The sequence below is a fragment of the Ornithodoros turicata genome, chromosome 1 (genome assembly GCF_037126465.1).
Source record: "Ornithodoros turicata isolate Travis chromosome 1, ASM3712646v1, whole genome shotgun sequence".
NCBI classification, from domain to species: Eukaryota; Metazoa; Arthropoda; class Arachnida; order Ixodida; family Argasidae; genus Ornithodoros; species Ornithodoros turicata.
Window position 1 is genome coordinate 4307506 of NC_088201.1, and position 15258 is coordinate 4322763.

The following is a 15258-nucleotide window of genomic DNA, read 5'->3' on the forward strand; positions in this document are numbered from 1 at the left end:
CAACATCGAAGCTATATTTCTTAGTCATTCCAAAACCGTAGTGTCGTTAAGGTGTACGCAATTGATCGTGGTTTCTCTTCGACACAGACGATCCTGCGCCCCGCGCCTGTTCGTCTGCTAAAAAACACGCAAAATAAAAATATTTATAAATGGTTGACCATTACCTACTTCTTATTTTTGTGTTTTTCAGTAATCATACATGCGCATTTACTACTGGATTTAAAAAAAATCAAGTCACGTGACTAACAGGCTAACATGCCATCCGCAAATCACCTCAGCAAGGCCGCTTGGTTTTTCAAATGATGCTTGTGCGCAATGCTGTCTTCATCGCAGTATCTATGGAGAAATTTGATTTCTCACGACAGCGGACAGAGGGTTTACTTCATATTCCGCAAATCGCATGACCACAACCCCCAGAAATATGTCCAGTTTAGTTCATCGAACTTTTCGCGCAAAGTAAAGCTGGCACGGAGAGTTTCATAGTTTCTGGCACGCTGAAGAGATGCAAGAGAAGTCCACAAAACCCTTTCTTCGTATTTATGGTAGCGTGATGAAAATGGTTACGTTCAGCAAGGAATCCTCGCAATGACCCATTTATGAGCCCCGAGCCGAAGATGGGAGACCTACCCGCAGTTCAACGCCGGCGTCATAGCACGGACAAGCGTGAATGGAAGAAACTCGTCGAAATTCAGCAACACCTTCTGCTGACGTCGTCGCGGTCTCGACGTACCTCGTCGGCTAGTTCATCGAAAACCCCAAGCAGCGACTGGAAGCCAGAAGCACAAACAGCCACCAAAGAGGAAAAAAATATTCCGCGCGCCGACGTTGCTACAGTGTTACCTCAGCCTTGCAGCAGTGCGCCGGCTTTGCTGGGCGAGCAGAGAATTCTATTGCATACAGCAGAAGTGCTAGAAACGCTCAGTATCCTCCTGCAATCGGACTCGTCTGCTTCGAGCAACTCACACGCTAGCGAGCCAAGTGTACACCAGAGATGTGGCTACAGGGAAAATCTCAAAGCCCTTCACGAGCGCACCAGAGCCCTCATGAACGAGCGTCGCCTCGCTGTCTTACGCAGGGAATGTGTTCGTCAGGTCTGACATCTCTTATGCTTCTCAAATGCTTCTCAAGCTAAAAAGTGCAAGGCACTTTGAAAAGTTGCGACATTGAGCTGTGTTGTGAGCAGTAAATATGTAATAGATAAAACGTAACTCAAATACCAGAGAAAAGTTACGGGCCAAAGTGTGGAAACTGCAAGGTGAACGAGAGTGCCAGAACGGTACACAACATAGACAATGTGCACAAAGTGGGCAGATCGTGGTACATACAGCAGAATGGGATACGATTCCCTGTCTTCTGCTTTCACTTTCACATTGCAGGTTACGCATTTTGTCCTGCAACCTGTCTCTTGTGTTTTCAAACTGCAGTTGTAAAATCACTTAGCGCGTGTCGTTATTGCCCATTTCAAGTTTAAAGTGCCACTACGAACTAAAAGGTGGTATTTATTTTATTTGGTGATATAAGTCAACTTCACTCGAACATTCAGTATGCAAAATAGAAGTGCCGTTAGTGAACATTAAGAGCTCGCACAAACAATATTTTTTGGGAATACAGTGTGAGACACGTGCACTGCAGTGGATTTAATGGCGCTTCGTAGTGGCACTTTAATGCACACAATACATTCAAGCATCTGCTGTTTTTACCACCTTACATATTGCTTGTATTCGGCTCAACTGGTACAGGGCGGAGCCTTGAAAGGAGTCTCGAGATTGGCTAAACAGCGCTCCCTTCGAGGCTCTCCATTGCACTGTTAGGCCAATAGTTGATCGAGCTTGAATTAAAATAATGGTTGTTGCCATACAAATATTTAACCACAGTAATATTTTTTAAGATTTTTTATAGAGATGCACAGTAGAGACAAAGCAGAGCTGAACTCATAAAATATGCTGTAGTACATGTAATAAATGTATTATCGCTCGTAGAAGCTGCTAAAATCGACTATCCTAAAGTTCCACCGTGCTTGTATGCCATGCTCAGCGTGCCATTTATACAAGCTCTCATCCGTTATCCAACCAGGTGCACATCGCCCGAAAGCTGCACGACGAAATTCGAAGCGCCGCCCTTTCAGCTGCGGCACAAGTGACGGAGCTGCTTCCAGTAAATGGGTGTCCAATCCTGGGACGGGACATCTGCGATGCATCCTACAGGCAGCGTGTGGCCGTGCTCGAGAATCTGCGTCTCTTGTTCCGTGCCTGGCCAGCGTTGCTTCGTTGTGTGGGACACACATTCGGTACGAAATAATAAGAATAATAACAATAATAATAATAATAATTTTTTATTAGTGCCCGAATAATGAATTTAATGAAACAGCGAGGGTTACAACCACGCGTGGCTAATTAAGTTACAGTTTCGAACGTACCTAAGTTACTTTTCAAAGTATAATAAGACACACCGTGAAATAGATATGAAGTGGAGTATAAAAGTATTTACAATTACCGTCAATTAAAAAGGAACAAAAGACACAAACACGAGCTGCTTCTCGTGTTTGTGTCAGTGTGTCCCTGTCCGAATCCCTGCTTCACTAAATCCCACACTTTGAAACTCCCGCCCAGGGAGACGTACGTGCATGGCGTTGTCGAGAATCTGCGTCTCTTGTTCCGTGCCTGGCCAGCATTGCTTCGTTGTGTGGGACACACATTCGGTACGAAATAATAATAATAATAACAATAATAATAATAATAATAATTTTTTATTAGTGCCCGAATAATGAATTTAATGAAACAGCGAGGGTTACAACCACGCGTGTCTAATTAAGTTACAGTTTCAAACGTACCTAAGTTACTTTTCAAAGTATAATAAGACACACTGTGAAATAGATATGAAGTGGAGTATAAAAGTATTTACAATTACCGTCAATTAAAAAGGAACAAAAGACACAAACACGAGCTGCTTCTCGTGTTCGTGTCAGTGTGTCCCTGTCCGAATCCCTGCTTCACTAAATCCCACACTTTGAAACTCCCGCCCAGGGAGACGTACGTGCATGGCGTTGTCGAGAATCTGCGTCTCTTGTTCCGTGCCTGGCCAGCATTGCTTCGTTGTGTGGGACACACATTCGGTACGAAATAATAATAATAATAACAATAATAATAATAATAATAATTTTTTATTAGTGCCCGAATAATGAATTTAATGAAACAGCGAGGGTTACAACCACGCGTGTCTAATTAAGTTACAGTTTCGAACGTACCTAAGTTACTTTTCAAAGTATAATAAGACACACTGTGAAATAGATATGAAGTGGAGTATAAAAGTATTTACAATTACCGTCAATTAAAAAGGAACACAAGACACAAACACGAGCTGCTTCTCGTGTTCGTGTCAGTGTGTCCCCGTCCGAATGCCTGCTTCACTAAATCCCACACTTTGAAACTCCCGCCCAGGGAGACGTACGTGCCTGGCGTTGTTCACTCCTGCCCACGACCTACTAGATTATAACGACCATGTCATATCCGCAGCCCCTATGAGGAGCCCGTCCGCACGATCCGCTAGGGGCGCTACTCATCGGCACGCGAGATCTGCACCACGATTGGACGATGGAAATTTGAATTCTGAACGCGCAGAAGCGTATATGTATGACTACCGTAGCAGACGACAGCGATAGCTCCTACGAAAACGCGTAGAATGATGATGATAATCAACCTCAGAATGAAACATCCGTGGAATATCCACCGCTTGTACAGAAATACTAAGGTAAGTTGAAGTACAAAGTATCGTAGAAGTTGAGGAAGTAATAACTGGGACGATGAGTAGTGCCACCGTTACCTTCCAAAAACGCGGCGCTGGGAAGGTGTGCCTATGACATGGTCGTTATAATCTAGTAGGTCGTGATCACAACGTTGGAGCGGGCACCGAGTTCCCTTTCGTTTTTGTCAGGGAATTTGCTCGAAATAGTCAGGGAAAACCTGGAAAAGTCAGGGAATTTGAGGGGTGCAGTTTGGTATACACCCTGACGGTCTGCTCTCCGGACAGAATATGTATCGCCCTGGAAATAAATTGATTTCAAACACTTACGGGAGAGTTTTTTTCGAGTCCAATGACATATTTATTTCAATTACGTTAGGGAGCAGACTTCCCCTTTAAAACATGCAATTCTTTTCCTGACGCTCCGTCGACAGTCTTGTTGAGCCCAATACGCAGCCTGGTAATTGTGCGTACCAAAAATTGTCGGCACAAACTTTCTTTCGCAGAGCCAAAATTTTTCTGACTTATGCCGCTGCTCCATAGATGTCCGTAGAGTACTCAGAGTTGTGACCCTAGAAGGCGTGGGCAACTATGACTTCCACACCCATAGAGTCTATGCGTCTCTTTGATTTGGCTGCACTTGCTGCACCAGTTGAAGCAGTGCAGCACTTTCGTATCCATTTTTTGATTGCAATACATACCTAGGGCCTGACTTTTTAGGGTTAAACCCGTATCCGCCCGATATTTACCCCCCGAACGAAATCTGTAAAATTCGGGTTTAACCCGAATCTACCCGAAAACATCAGGGTCGCCTGGCACACTCGTAAGCGTGCATTAAAATAAAGTTTGATAACATTGCTAAACATTAGTTCCATGTTAAGACAAATTTTTATTAAACAAAAAAAAAATCACCCGAATTCCTGACGACAGAATATGCCGTAACGGGATTTAACCCGAATACACCCGAATTTTCAAATGAAAAATATCACCCGATATTTACCCCCCGAATTTGGCCAAAAATAAAACCCGAAAAAGTCAGGCCCTATAACATACCGTGTACACTTTCCCATTCGTTTTGTAAAAGTGCGCGCCTAATTCTGGACGAATTCACTGCCAGCCTGCGTTCGCTGGATAGGAAGTGCAGAAGGAGCGCAACTATGTCAACGGCATGTGAAAGGATGGTCATTTGCAAAACTTTCGCAACAGTACATTAATGGAAAAAAACGAGCATTTAAAAATGAAAACCACCGGGGCAAGCAGAAGGGCGTGTGGACGCTAGTTCGTTTTGGAAGCGACCACGGAGTGCCGATGTTGAAGCTGCATTTAAACTGTGCCGATGCTCGCGGTACGGTTGCGGACCTTCCCAGAACAAGTGCAGCGAGCGGAGCCAAATTGAAGAGACCTTTTAAAAGATGCCGTTTGATGCAACCAGAACCATACTAAGGTGGAGCTTTCTTTTGCTCAGCCACACAAACAGACGGGAGTGGAGCGCAAGCACCCTACTGTTGGCAGGGATCTCTGGACGCACAACTGCGGACAGCGCGTGCTTCCCTCATGCAGCTTTCGCGGCATGCGGCACACTGGGCCAGGAGGCTGCTGCATAGTCACCTCCTCTTGCTCTGTCATGCGGACATGGCCGACGTCCAGTCCAACTGGGTTGCTGGCCTCTTTGCCTCATTTCATGTGCTGGAGAAGCTTATCACGGACCACAGAATACTACAGGTACGATTGGGTATTCTGCGGATAAAGTAGCGCTGCTTGAAGGATGCGGTTTTGACATCCTTAACGAAGCACTCGAGAAGGAGCACTGAAAAAAAAAGAGTCTGCAGATCAAAATTAGAGTTCCTCTTAAAGGAGCACACAAGGCCGTCCAAAAAGTTTTCAGGTTAAGACGTCTGATGAAAGTATGTGTGTCATTTTACCGAATGGCGCTAAATGTTTTGATGTGTGCAATTTGTTTCCCAGAAAAAAAAAAAAACTCGCATAAACATGGGTCTCCGCCTTCATCCTTAAATCGCCACTCCGGGTATTACGAGGCGGAGAAGGTATGATGGCATCGCCGATGACGGTATAAGGAGAACTCGTTCTGGTTCACCGGTCAGTGGGGGTCAGCGCCTTGTCCCTTTGCCACTGTAAACCAGTTTTGCCAGTTCTCGCAGAGAATTGAAGACAGAAGAGCGGCCAAATCATTACCGAGCCAGGAGAAAGGCTTTTTCGGAACCCCGAACAGCCGAGTAGCAGACGACATTTTTCTAGACCAATCAGCGAGCGTTCTCCTTATAGCATCAGCGCGAAGTTCCAGGCAGATCACAGGCTGGTACTGCTCTTCACCACCGTTGCGCGCGGTCGCTTTTTGCGACATACTTTAAATTCAGTTTCGGCGATAATCATGACTCTGTGGTGTGAATTACTTTGCATGGTGCCTCTCACTGGCCTACTTAACAGTTTTATAGGAAGAAAACTGGGTGTTAAAAATGACTTCTGTGCTACTTTAATGACTGTTGCAGAGGTCACCTCCATTCATGCCATCCGTACTGAGCACCCTTGCTGTACGACAGGCGGACCTTGTCGCGGAGAAATTTTCTGCATTCGTTTCGGCAGAGGCTAAACGAACGGAAGAGGCAGACAGCCAAGCAGGTGCCGTTCTCAGGGCCTTGGTGCAGCGTGGACAAAGTCTCGTTCTGCAGTATCTCTTCGCGGCTTCGTGCAGTGTTGCAGTACCTACGGATATTTCACCAGGGGGAGGTAATTTTTGTGTCGACTGCACAACATTAGTTAGTGCCAAATAATTATATCCAAGCCACGTGGAAAGGACACCCCGCTTTTCAGCACCATGGCTGTTCGTTGCAGGACGAGCGCAATGGCGTCATTTCGTCCCTCAACCGTTGGAAACACCCCTGGCGCCCCCTGCAGTGGAAATGCAGTTCTGGGCTCCCTTCTGGAACCGCCTTTCGGCGAGCGTCGTTTGCCGCGCGACCCAACTGCCCCGAGAAGGCGCGGACACGGAAGTGCTGGCCCTCTGCCCTCCTGAATTCGCTCGGAGGCTCATACAGAAATTTGATTTGAGTGAGAGCCCACCAGGTGAACAAAATCTCAACATCCTGTTACGCCAGAGATTAATCGTATCGACTAGTAATTCCGTGCTGTGTCCACCGTCTTTGCAATCGAGATCGTACCGTGCTTCTTTTCAAGACTTACCACCGCAGGCTGTAGAGGCGTGCAAGCAAATCCACCAGACACTGCAAACTAGAGTATCCTTGGCTACATGGCGAAATGGTGCGTAAGATTTCTTTCTCTCTCTTTTTTTTTTTTTTGTCAATACCCACGCTGCCATCTTTTGGCAGGTTGGACTTCGGAGGAAACGGGGAGACGACGAAATTGGGATGCGTGGGCCGGAGAAGCGTCCAAGTCCATTGAGAGCTTGGCATCTGGAGGATCTCTGGGTGAGATTTGCTCTGGCTGTCACGAGCAGGAGGAGGACTGTCCTCACTTTGTCCATCAACGTGACAGAAATTGAGAGATTGTGATTGATTGATTGTAGCACGTAACCCACAACATGAGCGCCCAAATGTTGCTACTTCCCCCCCTCCCCCCCAGTATTTCCCGCACATACTTCACATGATAACACGTAATTGAGTGTACCTCCATCTGTGGCGTTATGTATTTTTGGGTAAAAAGATGTTAGTCATGTGAGTGAATGTGGTACGGAGCCATATCAACCATACGGTCAACCCCCTGTATGTCCGGCACAGGTCGTTTCCAGTGAAAATGTCCCCGGTGGGAGATACGGGATGAAAACTCGAGAGCAGAGGAGCTATCCGTTCATCTAACTGTCATCTCGGTAAAATTACCCGACATTCAGCTCCCACGCTTTGGCTGACAAGGGGGCACGCGTGGCCGAAGACATCGTCAAAAGCTACCGAATGACCATTTCATACGGCGTCAAATAACTGGACTCTGTCAATATGTGGTACGTGGGTACAATTGAAAAGGGAGAAATTCCCCTTGACAAAATATAAATCGCGCATTGTCCCGGACTCAACACCAGATAAGCGAAGGCACTCGTTGGGTAGTTTCCTCAGCAATTCCTGGAAATTTTTGGCTGGATACGGAAACTGAAACTCGAATAAATGAAGGCCAGTTGCACGGACTGAAATCTGTTTCTTTTCCGGGTAAATGGTACTTCACTGTACTTTCACAGAAGACATATATATAGAGCACTGCCCCAGGTGATTTGCCCCCTAAGGTTTTGTTCTTGACGGGTTAATTCCCACGACGCTGCGTCACAATTCTAGATTTGTAGGATTCTGAGCACTTGGACGGCAACTATACTGATGCTGATACTGATATTGTTTCCCCTTAGTGAAACTGCACTTGGCTCTGACCCTGAGCCACGTGCTCAGCTCGCTGGAGGCACGCAAGAGAGGAGCCTTACACCCGTGGGATCCAAAGTTGGCACTTCAAGTTGGAGCTTCCGATACGCAGGTACACTAGTGTAGCGGCGGTTGTCAAAAGAGCACTGCGCAAAAGTAAAGAAGGGATGCGTAACGGGCGATGAACACCGGTTTAATGGAATCTGGATGAAGATCTAATGCTCGCTTGTTAATGAGGCCAGGTAGTGAGTATCGCATTCCCTTTCCAACGAGTCTCATCAGTCAGTCATCCGCGAGAGCTTGAATGGCTTTCATTTGACTGAGTCGAGCTTGCAGCCTTTACTTCCAAAAAAGGCAAGCTTTGCTGTAGTGGCGCCTCTGCCAGAGGTAAACAGTTGTTTATGCGCCTCCTGCAATATTTTCATACTGCCTTGGTGGTGAAAGAACTCCCACTTCATTTAGGGTGAGGAAGACCTGGCCTTGTCATCCAATAAAGTGACCACGACGAGTCTTAATTTGATCAACTTCTATTTCTATGGGCAACACCATTACCACCGACCAGGGTGTTGCTTGGAAACCTCGACGATGATAATGGGAATTTAATGGCACAAAAATTGCATCCGGCAAACGTGTGACCAACCATTTTTTGAATGCTATACCCCCTTAGAAATATAATGTACCTCAGATATTAGATTTGCCCTAATTGCTTTGAGGTACAGGTTTTCAGCACTCAATTCAAAGCAGACGACGTTTAAGTTTTTGACCATCGCAAGGTGTGCAACGATTGCAGGAAGTAGAGAAAGAAGACGTTTATATATGACGCCTGTGCGTCTATAGAATTTAACAGCCCATTTAACGGCCTAGGAAGGGAGTTGCCTCAGGACAGAAGCCGCCGCTATTTCGAACAGAGGCTGTTCTTCTCCTGGGCACCGTCCTCATCATTGGCATGGCATTTAAAGGGTTAGGCGTAACGTCTTTAAAGGTTCATGCGAATTGTGGGTCAACAGCCCGGAGGGAAGAAAGGGTCCGTACGGGCTTCTACGGCCGGAGTGTATGGCCGCTTTGTTAGAGTGTGGAGGGGATTATGTGAACGTATAGTGATCTAGGCTCCAGACCGGTTACAGAAAAATGGGAGGTTCACGAACACGTGACATAACCACGTTACCACGTAACCACTAATGCTTGCCAATTCTTGCCTGTTGTCCCGTTTCGTCCACGTGTACGTGAACCTCCCATTTTTCTGTAGCCGGTCTGGAGCCTAGATCATTATACGTTCACATAATCCGCTTCACACTCTAACAAAGCGGCCATACATTATGGCCACAGAAGCCTGTACGGACCCTTTCTTCCCTCCAGGCTGTTGACCCACAATTCGCATAAACCTTTAAACACGTCACACCTAACCCTTTAAATACCATGCCAATGACGAGGACGGTGCCCAGAAGAAGAACAGCCTCTGTTCGAAATATCGGCGGCTTCTGTCCTGAGGCAACTCCCTTCCTACATCTTTACCGGTTCGCTGGATTTCTACCCATCTATATTTAACGGCCTGTTGCCTGTATTCCTGGGTACACTAAAATAATAGGCACCGTTGTTCATGGGCACAGTAAAGTTTTATTTGATAGAATGAGAGTTTCCACATCTGTTACAAAAACTGCCTTATCTTGCAGCGCATCTGGACGGCCGTGCAGAACGTCCACGACACGTGCCCGCTGAAGAACGAGAACAGATGCGACAGGCGCGCCAACATCGTGTATGCCGCGGCGCTCGAGGCCTTTGAGGTGATTCAGGTCTCGGATAAATCAATGGCTTTGATCGTGCGGTTTGTAACACGTGCAGAGTTATAAGGCATCAGCACCGCAGGAGTTCTACGGTTGCTGTTACTCTGCGAGTCTGGAAGCGTTGCAGTGTGTCCAAATGCCTAAGAGGCGATTTGGCTTTGGGCGTCGATTAGGTGCGTATGTGAGCATGTGGTACTGGCATTGCCTGCTTCACTGGAGGTGCCAATTACAACGATATAATGACTTTTACTGCCGTTTACTACAATTTTTTGTTACTGTTTTTACTTGTGTACGTAACGTGTTCCTTTGCATCATTAAGGGTTTTCCTCTAACTTACGTGGAACCCACAAAAAATTGTACTGGTTGCGAAAAAAGTGAATATTAATGGCAGTGATTTTTTTTTTCTCCTTTGTGTAATAATGTTGTTTTTGGAAATTTAGGGATTGAGGAATTTTATGGATTTCGGGAATTCTAGGGAGTCCGTATCAAAGGGGGGAGCTCGGTGCATGTTGACAGCAGCAGCCGAGACGTTAAGCCTTGTTGCTCACTTCGTTCAAATGTCCTTGTTTTGAGGGATTATGTGAAACAAACAACTTTACCATTAACAACAGAACATTAAGGCGTGAATGATGTGCAGACGAACGCAAGCTATCTGCCCTTCTCGAGCCCGCATTTTGTAGCGTGCTCAATCCTGCACTGGACGCTTCTCGTACATTGCCCCAGCCAGCAGCAACTACCTGTGCGAGGCTTACTGTCAAGGCATTTGTTCACGCGTGGCTTCAACGAATACGTGCTGCGTGAGTGCTCCATTTTTGTTTACTGTTTGTTTTCTGGTAGTTCCAGAAGGTACCATAATTTCACGCGTATAAGCCGCACCGCAGATAAGCCGCAGGACGCGTTTTTTTGGGACGTTTTGAAAATTTTCTGGCAGATAAGCCGCACCTGCAGATAAGCCGCGGGCAATACGAGACGACTGATTTGTGCGACAAAGGAGACCATAGAGAAGGCCATAAACCCTGTAGTCCATACTCCGGGATCGGCACAGTGTACAACAGAGGAGGTCAGTTCTGGAGTTCGACCAAGATCGGATTGTGCCCTTGTCGGGTGTTTTTCGTGGGCTGATGGGTCAGTGATCTTCCAGAAGACGTGAGTCACTGTCACCACTTTCCTTAAAGCTGCTTTGGGGAATGCACCAGGAAGATCAATCTACTCGAATGTGGACCCGTCCCTGTTACGCACTGTTCGTGCATCGGCAGGGCAGTGCTGTTCCAGAGACACTGTCGGCCCTTTCGTTAAAATCGGCGTATGGGGAAAATACCAGGAAAAAATAGTCATCAGATAAGCCGCACCGGTGGATAAGCCGCAGGGCGCCCGTAAGAAAAAAAAATCGCGCATAAGCCGCGGCTAATACGCGTGAAAATACGGTACATACTAGATGCCTACATGCATGCATGCGGAAACACTTTTGGCATGCGTGGCTCTTGGACTAGAACACGATGAAAAGCAACCAAAACATCGACCATCATAGTGATCAAACTTGGGTAAATTTTTTTACTGTTTCGACGGCCCACCTATCTGATAAGAAGCTGTTTTGGTACATACATACATATATACATCATATGTGACTGATAGGTGGGTTTCTGGTCTTCAGTTATATTTTCATACATTTTCCACTATGTCTAAAAATAGGCAAAAAGAAGTATAAGAACTGAATTTTCGATTGATTTACATGTTCATCATGTAACAGGTAAGATGAGCAATTTCGAACTTGAGTTTGTATAGTAGATTGCCATTCACATATTGACGGACTAGCACGACATGGCACATTTTCTTCTGCATTGATTCCTAGCTATGACAGGATGTAACATCCTCACCTTGTCCTAAAGCAGCCACTGTATATATTTATTGTTACTGGAAGGTTTCTTTCCCTTACAAAGTTCCACTTCCTGCAAACATCACAGAAGTGTAGGAGTGCTATCACACATTTTGTTCAGGTCTGACGTGCTCATGCACCACAGAAGGGCCGCCGCACTTTTGAAGTTGTGCTCGCCTGTGGTCAGATTTACCCTGCCCTGGGCGCAAACTCGCCTCTCGACAGCTCTGGCACTCAAGTCTGTGTTTTGTTGTTATAACTTGTTGACTTCTAAGAAGCAACCTGTACATATTTACTTTCCAGATAGCCACATTTCTCATTGTGCCAGTGGAAATTCGAAAGTGACAAGCTTGTAATGCAAAGTAACTTCTCCCGGTAGCCCTCGGAGTGGAGTTCCTCCTGAATGGGGCACGGAGTCGCTCTTGGACCACATAGCGACCTTGGACCTGCCACCGGAAACTGAATTAGCCTTGGCAAACTCGGTGAACACGGCCTGCCCGCAAAAGCTGCAAACTAGCGAGCATTCTAGAAGAATTCCAGGGATGTCGAATCGCGTGGCTCCCATGGATGAAGCAGGTTAGTACGCTTGTACAGATGGTACAAAAAAAAAAAAGTTTTAAACCACCGAAGTAGCACCACGGATGGCAATTTCACTACCCCAGAAAGTACAACTTGTATACCAGCAGTTAAGCAAAATAGTAGAGAAGGATGAAAGATGAATCATCTTTCATTGTTAATTTCTTAGGCAATTTGAGGCCTTGTTTGTATTTGTCCGTTCTATGTTGTTCCAGCCTCAGAACATCAGTTCTCTCACGTTCAACAGTTGCCGCCTGCGTCGATCCCGTCGTATGAATGTGTGTATGAGCGAGCAAAAATGTAAGAGTAAAGGATGAGTGAGAGAGAGTGGCTGGTTTGTCCCCTCAGATGACGTGCCTTTGGAAGTCGCTGGGGAGATGTGTTAGCTTAGCTCAATTGGTAGAGCCCTGGACCGGCAATCCAGATGATGTGGGTTCGAGTCCTACAGCTGGCTAACCTTTTCAGCGACTTTCATCTTTCATCGTTAATTGCTTAGGCAATTTGAGGCCTTGTTTGTATTTGTCCCTTCTATGTTGTTCCAGCCTCAGAACATCAGTTCTCTCATGTAGAGAAGGATCATTATCTTGCAGCTTAACTACGCGACATTACTTGAGAACTAAAAGCAATTCTGTCTCTGTCAGCAGTGGCAGGATTTGCTATTCACAGTGTGCTTGGATGAATCACTGGTTCCTATGATACATAGCGCGCGCAAGCCTTCGAGCAGAGACCAAAAGTGCACCTGAAGAGCGAGGGTCTGGGTAGGGATTTGTCGGTTCACGTCCACCGATATGCAACTGTAGCTACGTCCCCAAGATGGACACCCTAGCTTCGTAATGGGGGCATCGCGTAGTCTCTTGTCCCTCAAACTGACGTGCACTTTGCTTTAGTGCTAATATGCCACACATTTCAGAGTGTGCTTCGACCAGTTCAAGCCCCAGACGACCGAAACAAAAGGCTCGCAGAGGCTTGTGCTGTACAACCTAGAAGGTGCAAAAAATTCAGGTAGAAGCATCACTCTCTCCTCTCAAATTTTACTGTAAAGCCCGAATCCCATAACAAGCGACACGCGGCAGATACACGCGAGAAGCGACAAAATCGACGTCACTGCCGCCACACGAGCGTCAAAAAAAGCTTTGTCGCGGCTGAATATCTCTGCATCTACTCCCAGTAGATATTTGTAGCATGTCGCCGAGTTTGTTGCCCGTTGTTTGACAAAACCAGCTAGATTTGGCGGCGTGAAACAAGAACTGAACGCGTGGGCAAGGGAAAGGGTGGAGAGGGCAACCAACAAAAGTAGCAGACGAAGAAGTGGGCGGGACGTTGGGAACTTCAACCACAGCGCCACTGCGTTACGGCGAATATTACATAGCACCTTCATTACAAGTTCTCCTCGTTTTGACGAATCAAATACTATTTTTGGTATATTTATGGCAATTTACAACTTAGCTCGAATAAAATAAGCAGTGATTGCAACTAACTACTTCTACAGTAGTTTAACTATATAACTACTAACTACTTTGCAATGGAGTAGTTTAACTAGTAGTTCAACTACTTTTTGGGGGAGGTAGTTAAAACTACTTCTTTAACTACTGCAATGTATTTTAACTACATCTATAACTACTTAACGTTGTCCATCAACACCAATCCCATTCTATAGTGTTCTTGGACACCGAAATAGGAATCACAAGCAGTGATAAAAGTGAAGATTTAGTACACATGCACCGCACAATTGCTCTGCACCTCCGTTCTCATCAAACGAGTAGCTCAAGGTAAAAGTCGGAAGCACAATTGTGCCGTAAAACTTGCGGCAAAATCGGAAGTAGTTGGCGCCTGCAGTAACCTAACTACTGTAGTTAACTACTCGAAATAGTAGTTTAACTAGTAGTTACCACTAGATTTCTGCAAGTAGTTGATAACTACTTTTTAACTACAATCTGGTAGTACTACATGTAGTTAACTACTGGCCATCACTGAAAATAAGCATTGCTTCTCCAAAAACATCATTTCTCGGCGACGAAATGTCGCTGCTCAAATGGACCAAGATGTCACGCCATGACCAGACGCGACAGCGACAAATTCTGCAGCGCGTCGCGTGTCGCTTGTTATGGGGTCCGCGCTTTACTGATAGATACTGTGACAGCGTACATGTCGCTTGGAAACTACGAGGAATGCCATCGGTCCGCGGATTGATTTTGCCCACCCGGGGGTCCTTCAACGTGTGCTCAAATCTCGACACCCATCCCTTGCAGACATGTCTGAGAAACTTGTACCAAGTTACACGAAGATGGGACGAGGCGCAAGCTAGACTGTGAAGCACGACAACGGAGGAATGCCCCGAGGCAATTGACGAAGAATACGACGATGCAACAAAAGTTCTCCGACACAGAACTGAATTAAAACTTTTGTACCAAGTTATTGCTCTGAGTGGCATACAGGGTTAATACCACTTTAAATGCTTACACTCACAGTTGTAAATACTAATGAACTCTCGCCATCTTCATGAAGAGCATTATTTGTGTAGTTGTCGCAACGAGCATATAACTAGGGCCTGACTTTTTCGGGTTTTATTTTTGGCCAAATTCGGGGGGTAAATATCGGGTGATATTTTTCATTCGAAAATTCGGGTGTATTCGAGTTAAATCCCGTTACGGCATATTCTGCCGTCAGGAATTCGGGTGTAGTATTCGGGTGATTTTTTTTTGTTTAATAAAAATTTGTTTTAACATGGAACTAATGTTTAGTAATGTTATCAAACTTTATTTTAATGCACGCATATGAGCGTGCCACGCGACCCGGATGTTTTCGGGTAGATTCGGGTTAAACCCAAATTTTACAGATTTCGTTCGGGGGGTAAATATCGGGCAGATACGGGTTTAACCCTAAAAAGTCAGGCCCTACATATAACGTGCGATTATGC

The 15258-nt window shown here is 45.9% G+C and overlaps 1 protein-coding gene across 1 annotated transcript; it reads left to right on the forward strand.

The window, feature by feature from the left end:
• The first annotated feature begins 263 nt into the window (after positions 1 to 263).
• On the forward strand, positions 264 to 14877 carry LOC135379207 (uncharacterized). The gene is made up of 13 exons (XM_064612451.1): positions 264 to 1091; positions 2074 to 2287; positions 5204 to 5460; positions 6246 to 6483; positions 6589 to 6819; positions 6931 to 7014; positions 7083 to 7181; positions 8102 to 8223; positions 9782 to 9892; positions 9951 to 10065; positions 10530 to 10689; positions 12145 to 12341; positions 14591 to 14877. Exons 1-13 carry the CDS (start codon positions 597 to 599, stop codon positions 14644 to 14646), a joined length of 2379 nt encoding a protein of 792 aa, XP_064468521.1. The 5' UTR covers positions 264 to 596; the 3' UTR covers positions 14647 to 14877.
• The last annotated feature ends 381 nt before the right edge of the window (positions 14878 to 15258 follow it).

Coding starts and splice junctions, on each gene's coding strand:
- LOC135379207 (XM_064612451.1), top strand. CDS start 597: ATGAGCCCCGAGCCGAAGATGGGAGACCTACCCGCAGTTCAACGCCGG. Junction 6,484..6,588: donor GGATATTTCACCAGGGGGAG/GTAATTTTTGTG, acceptor TGTTCGTTGCAG/GACGAGCGCAATGGCGTCAT. Junction 7,182..8,101: donor GGCATCTGGAGGATCTCTGG/GTGAGATTTGCT, acceptor GTTTCCCCTTAG/TGAAACTGCACTTGGCTCTG.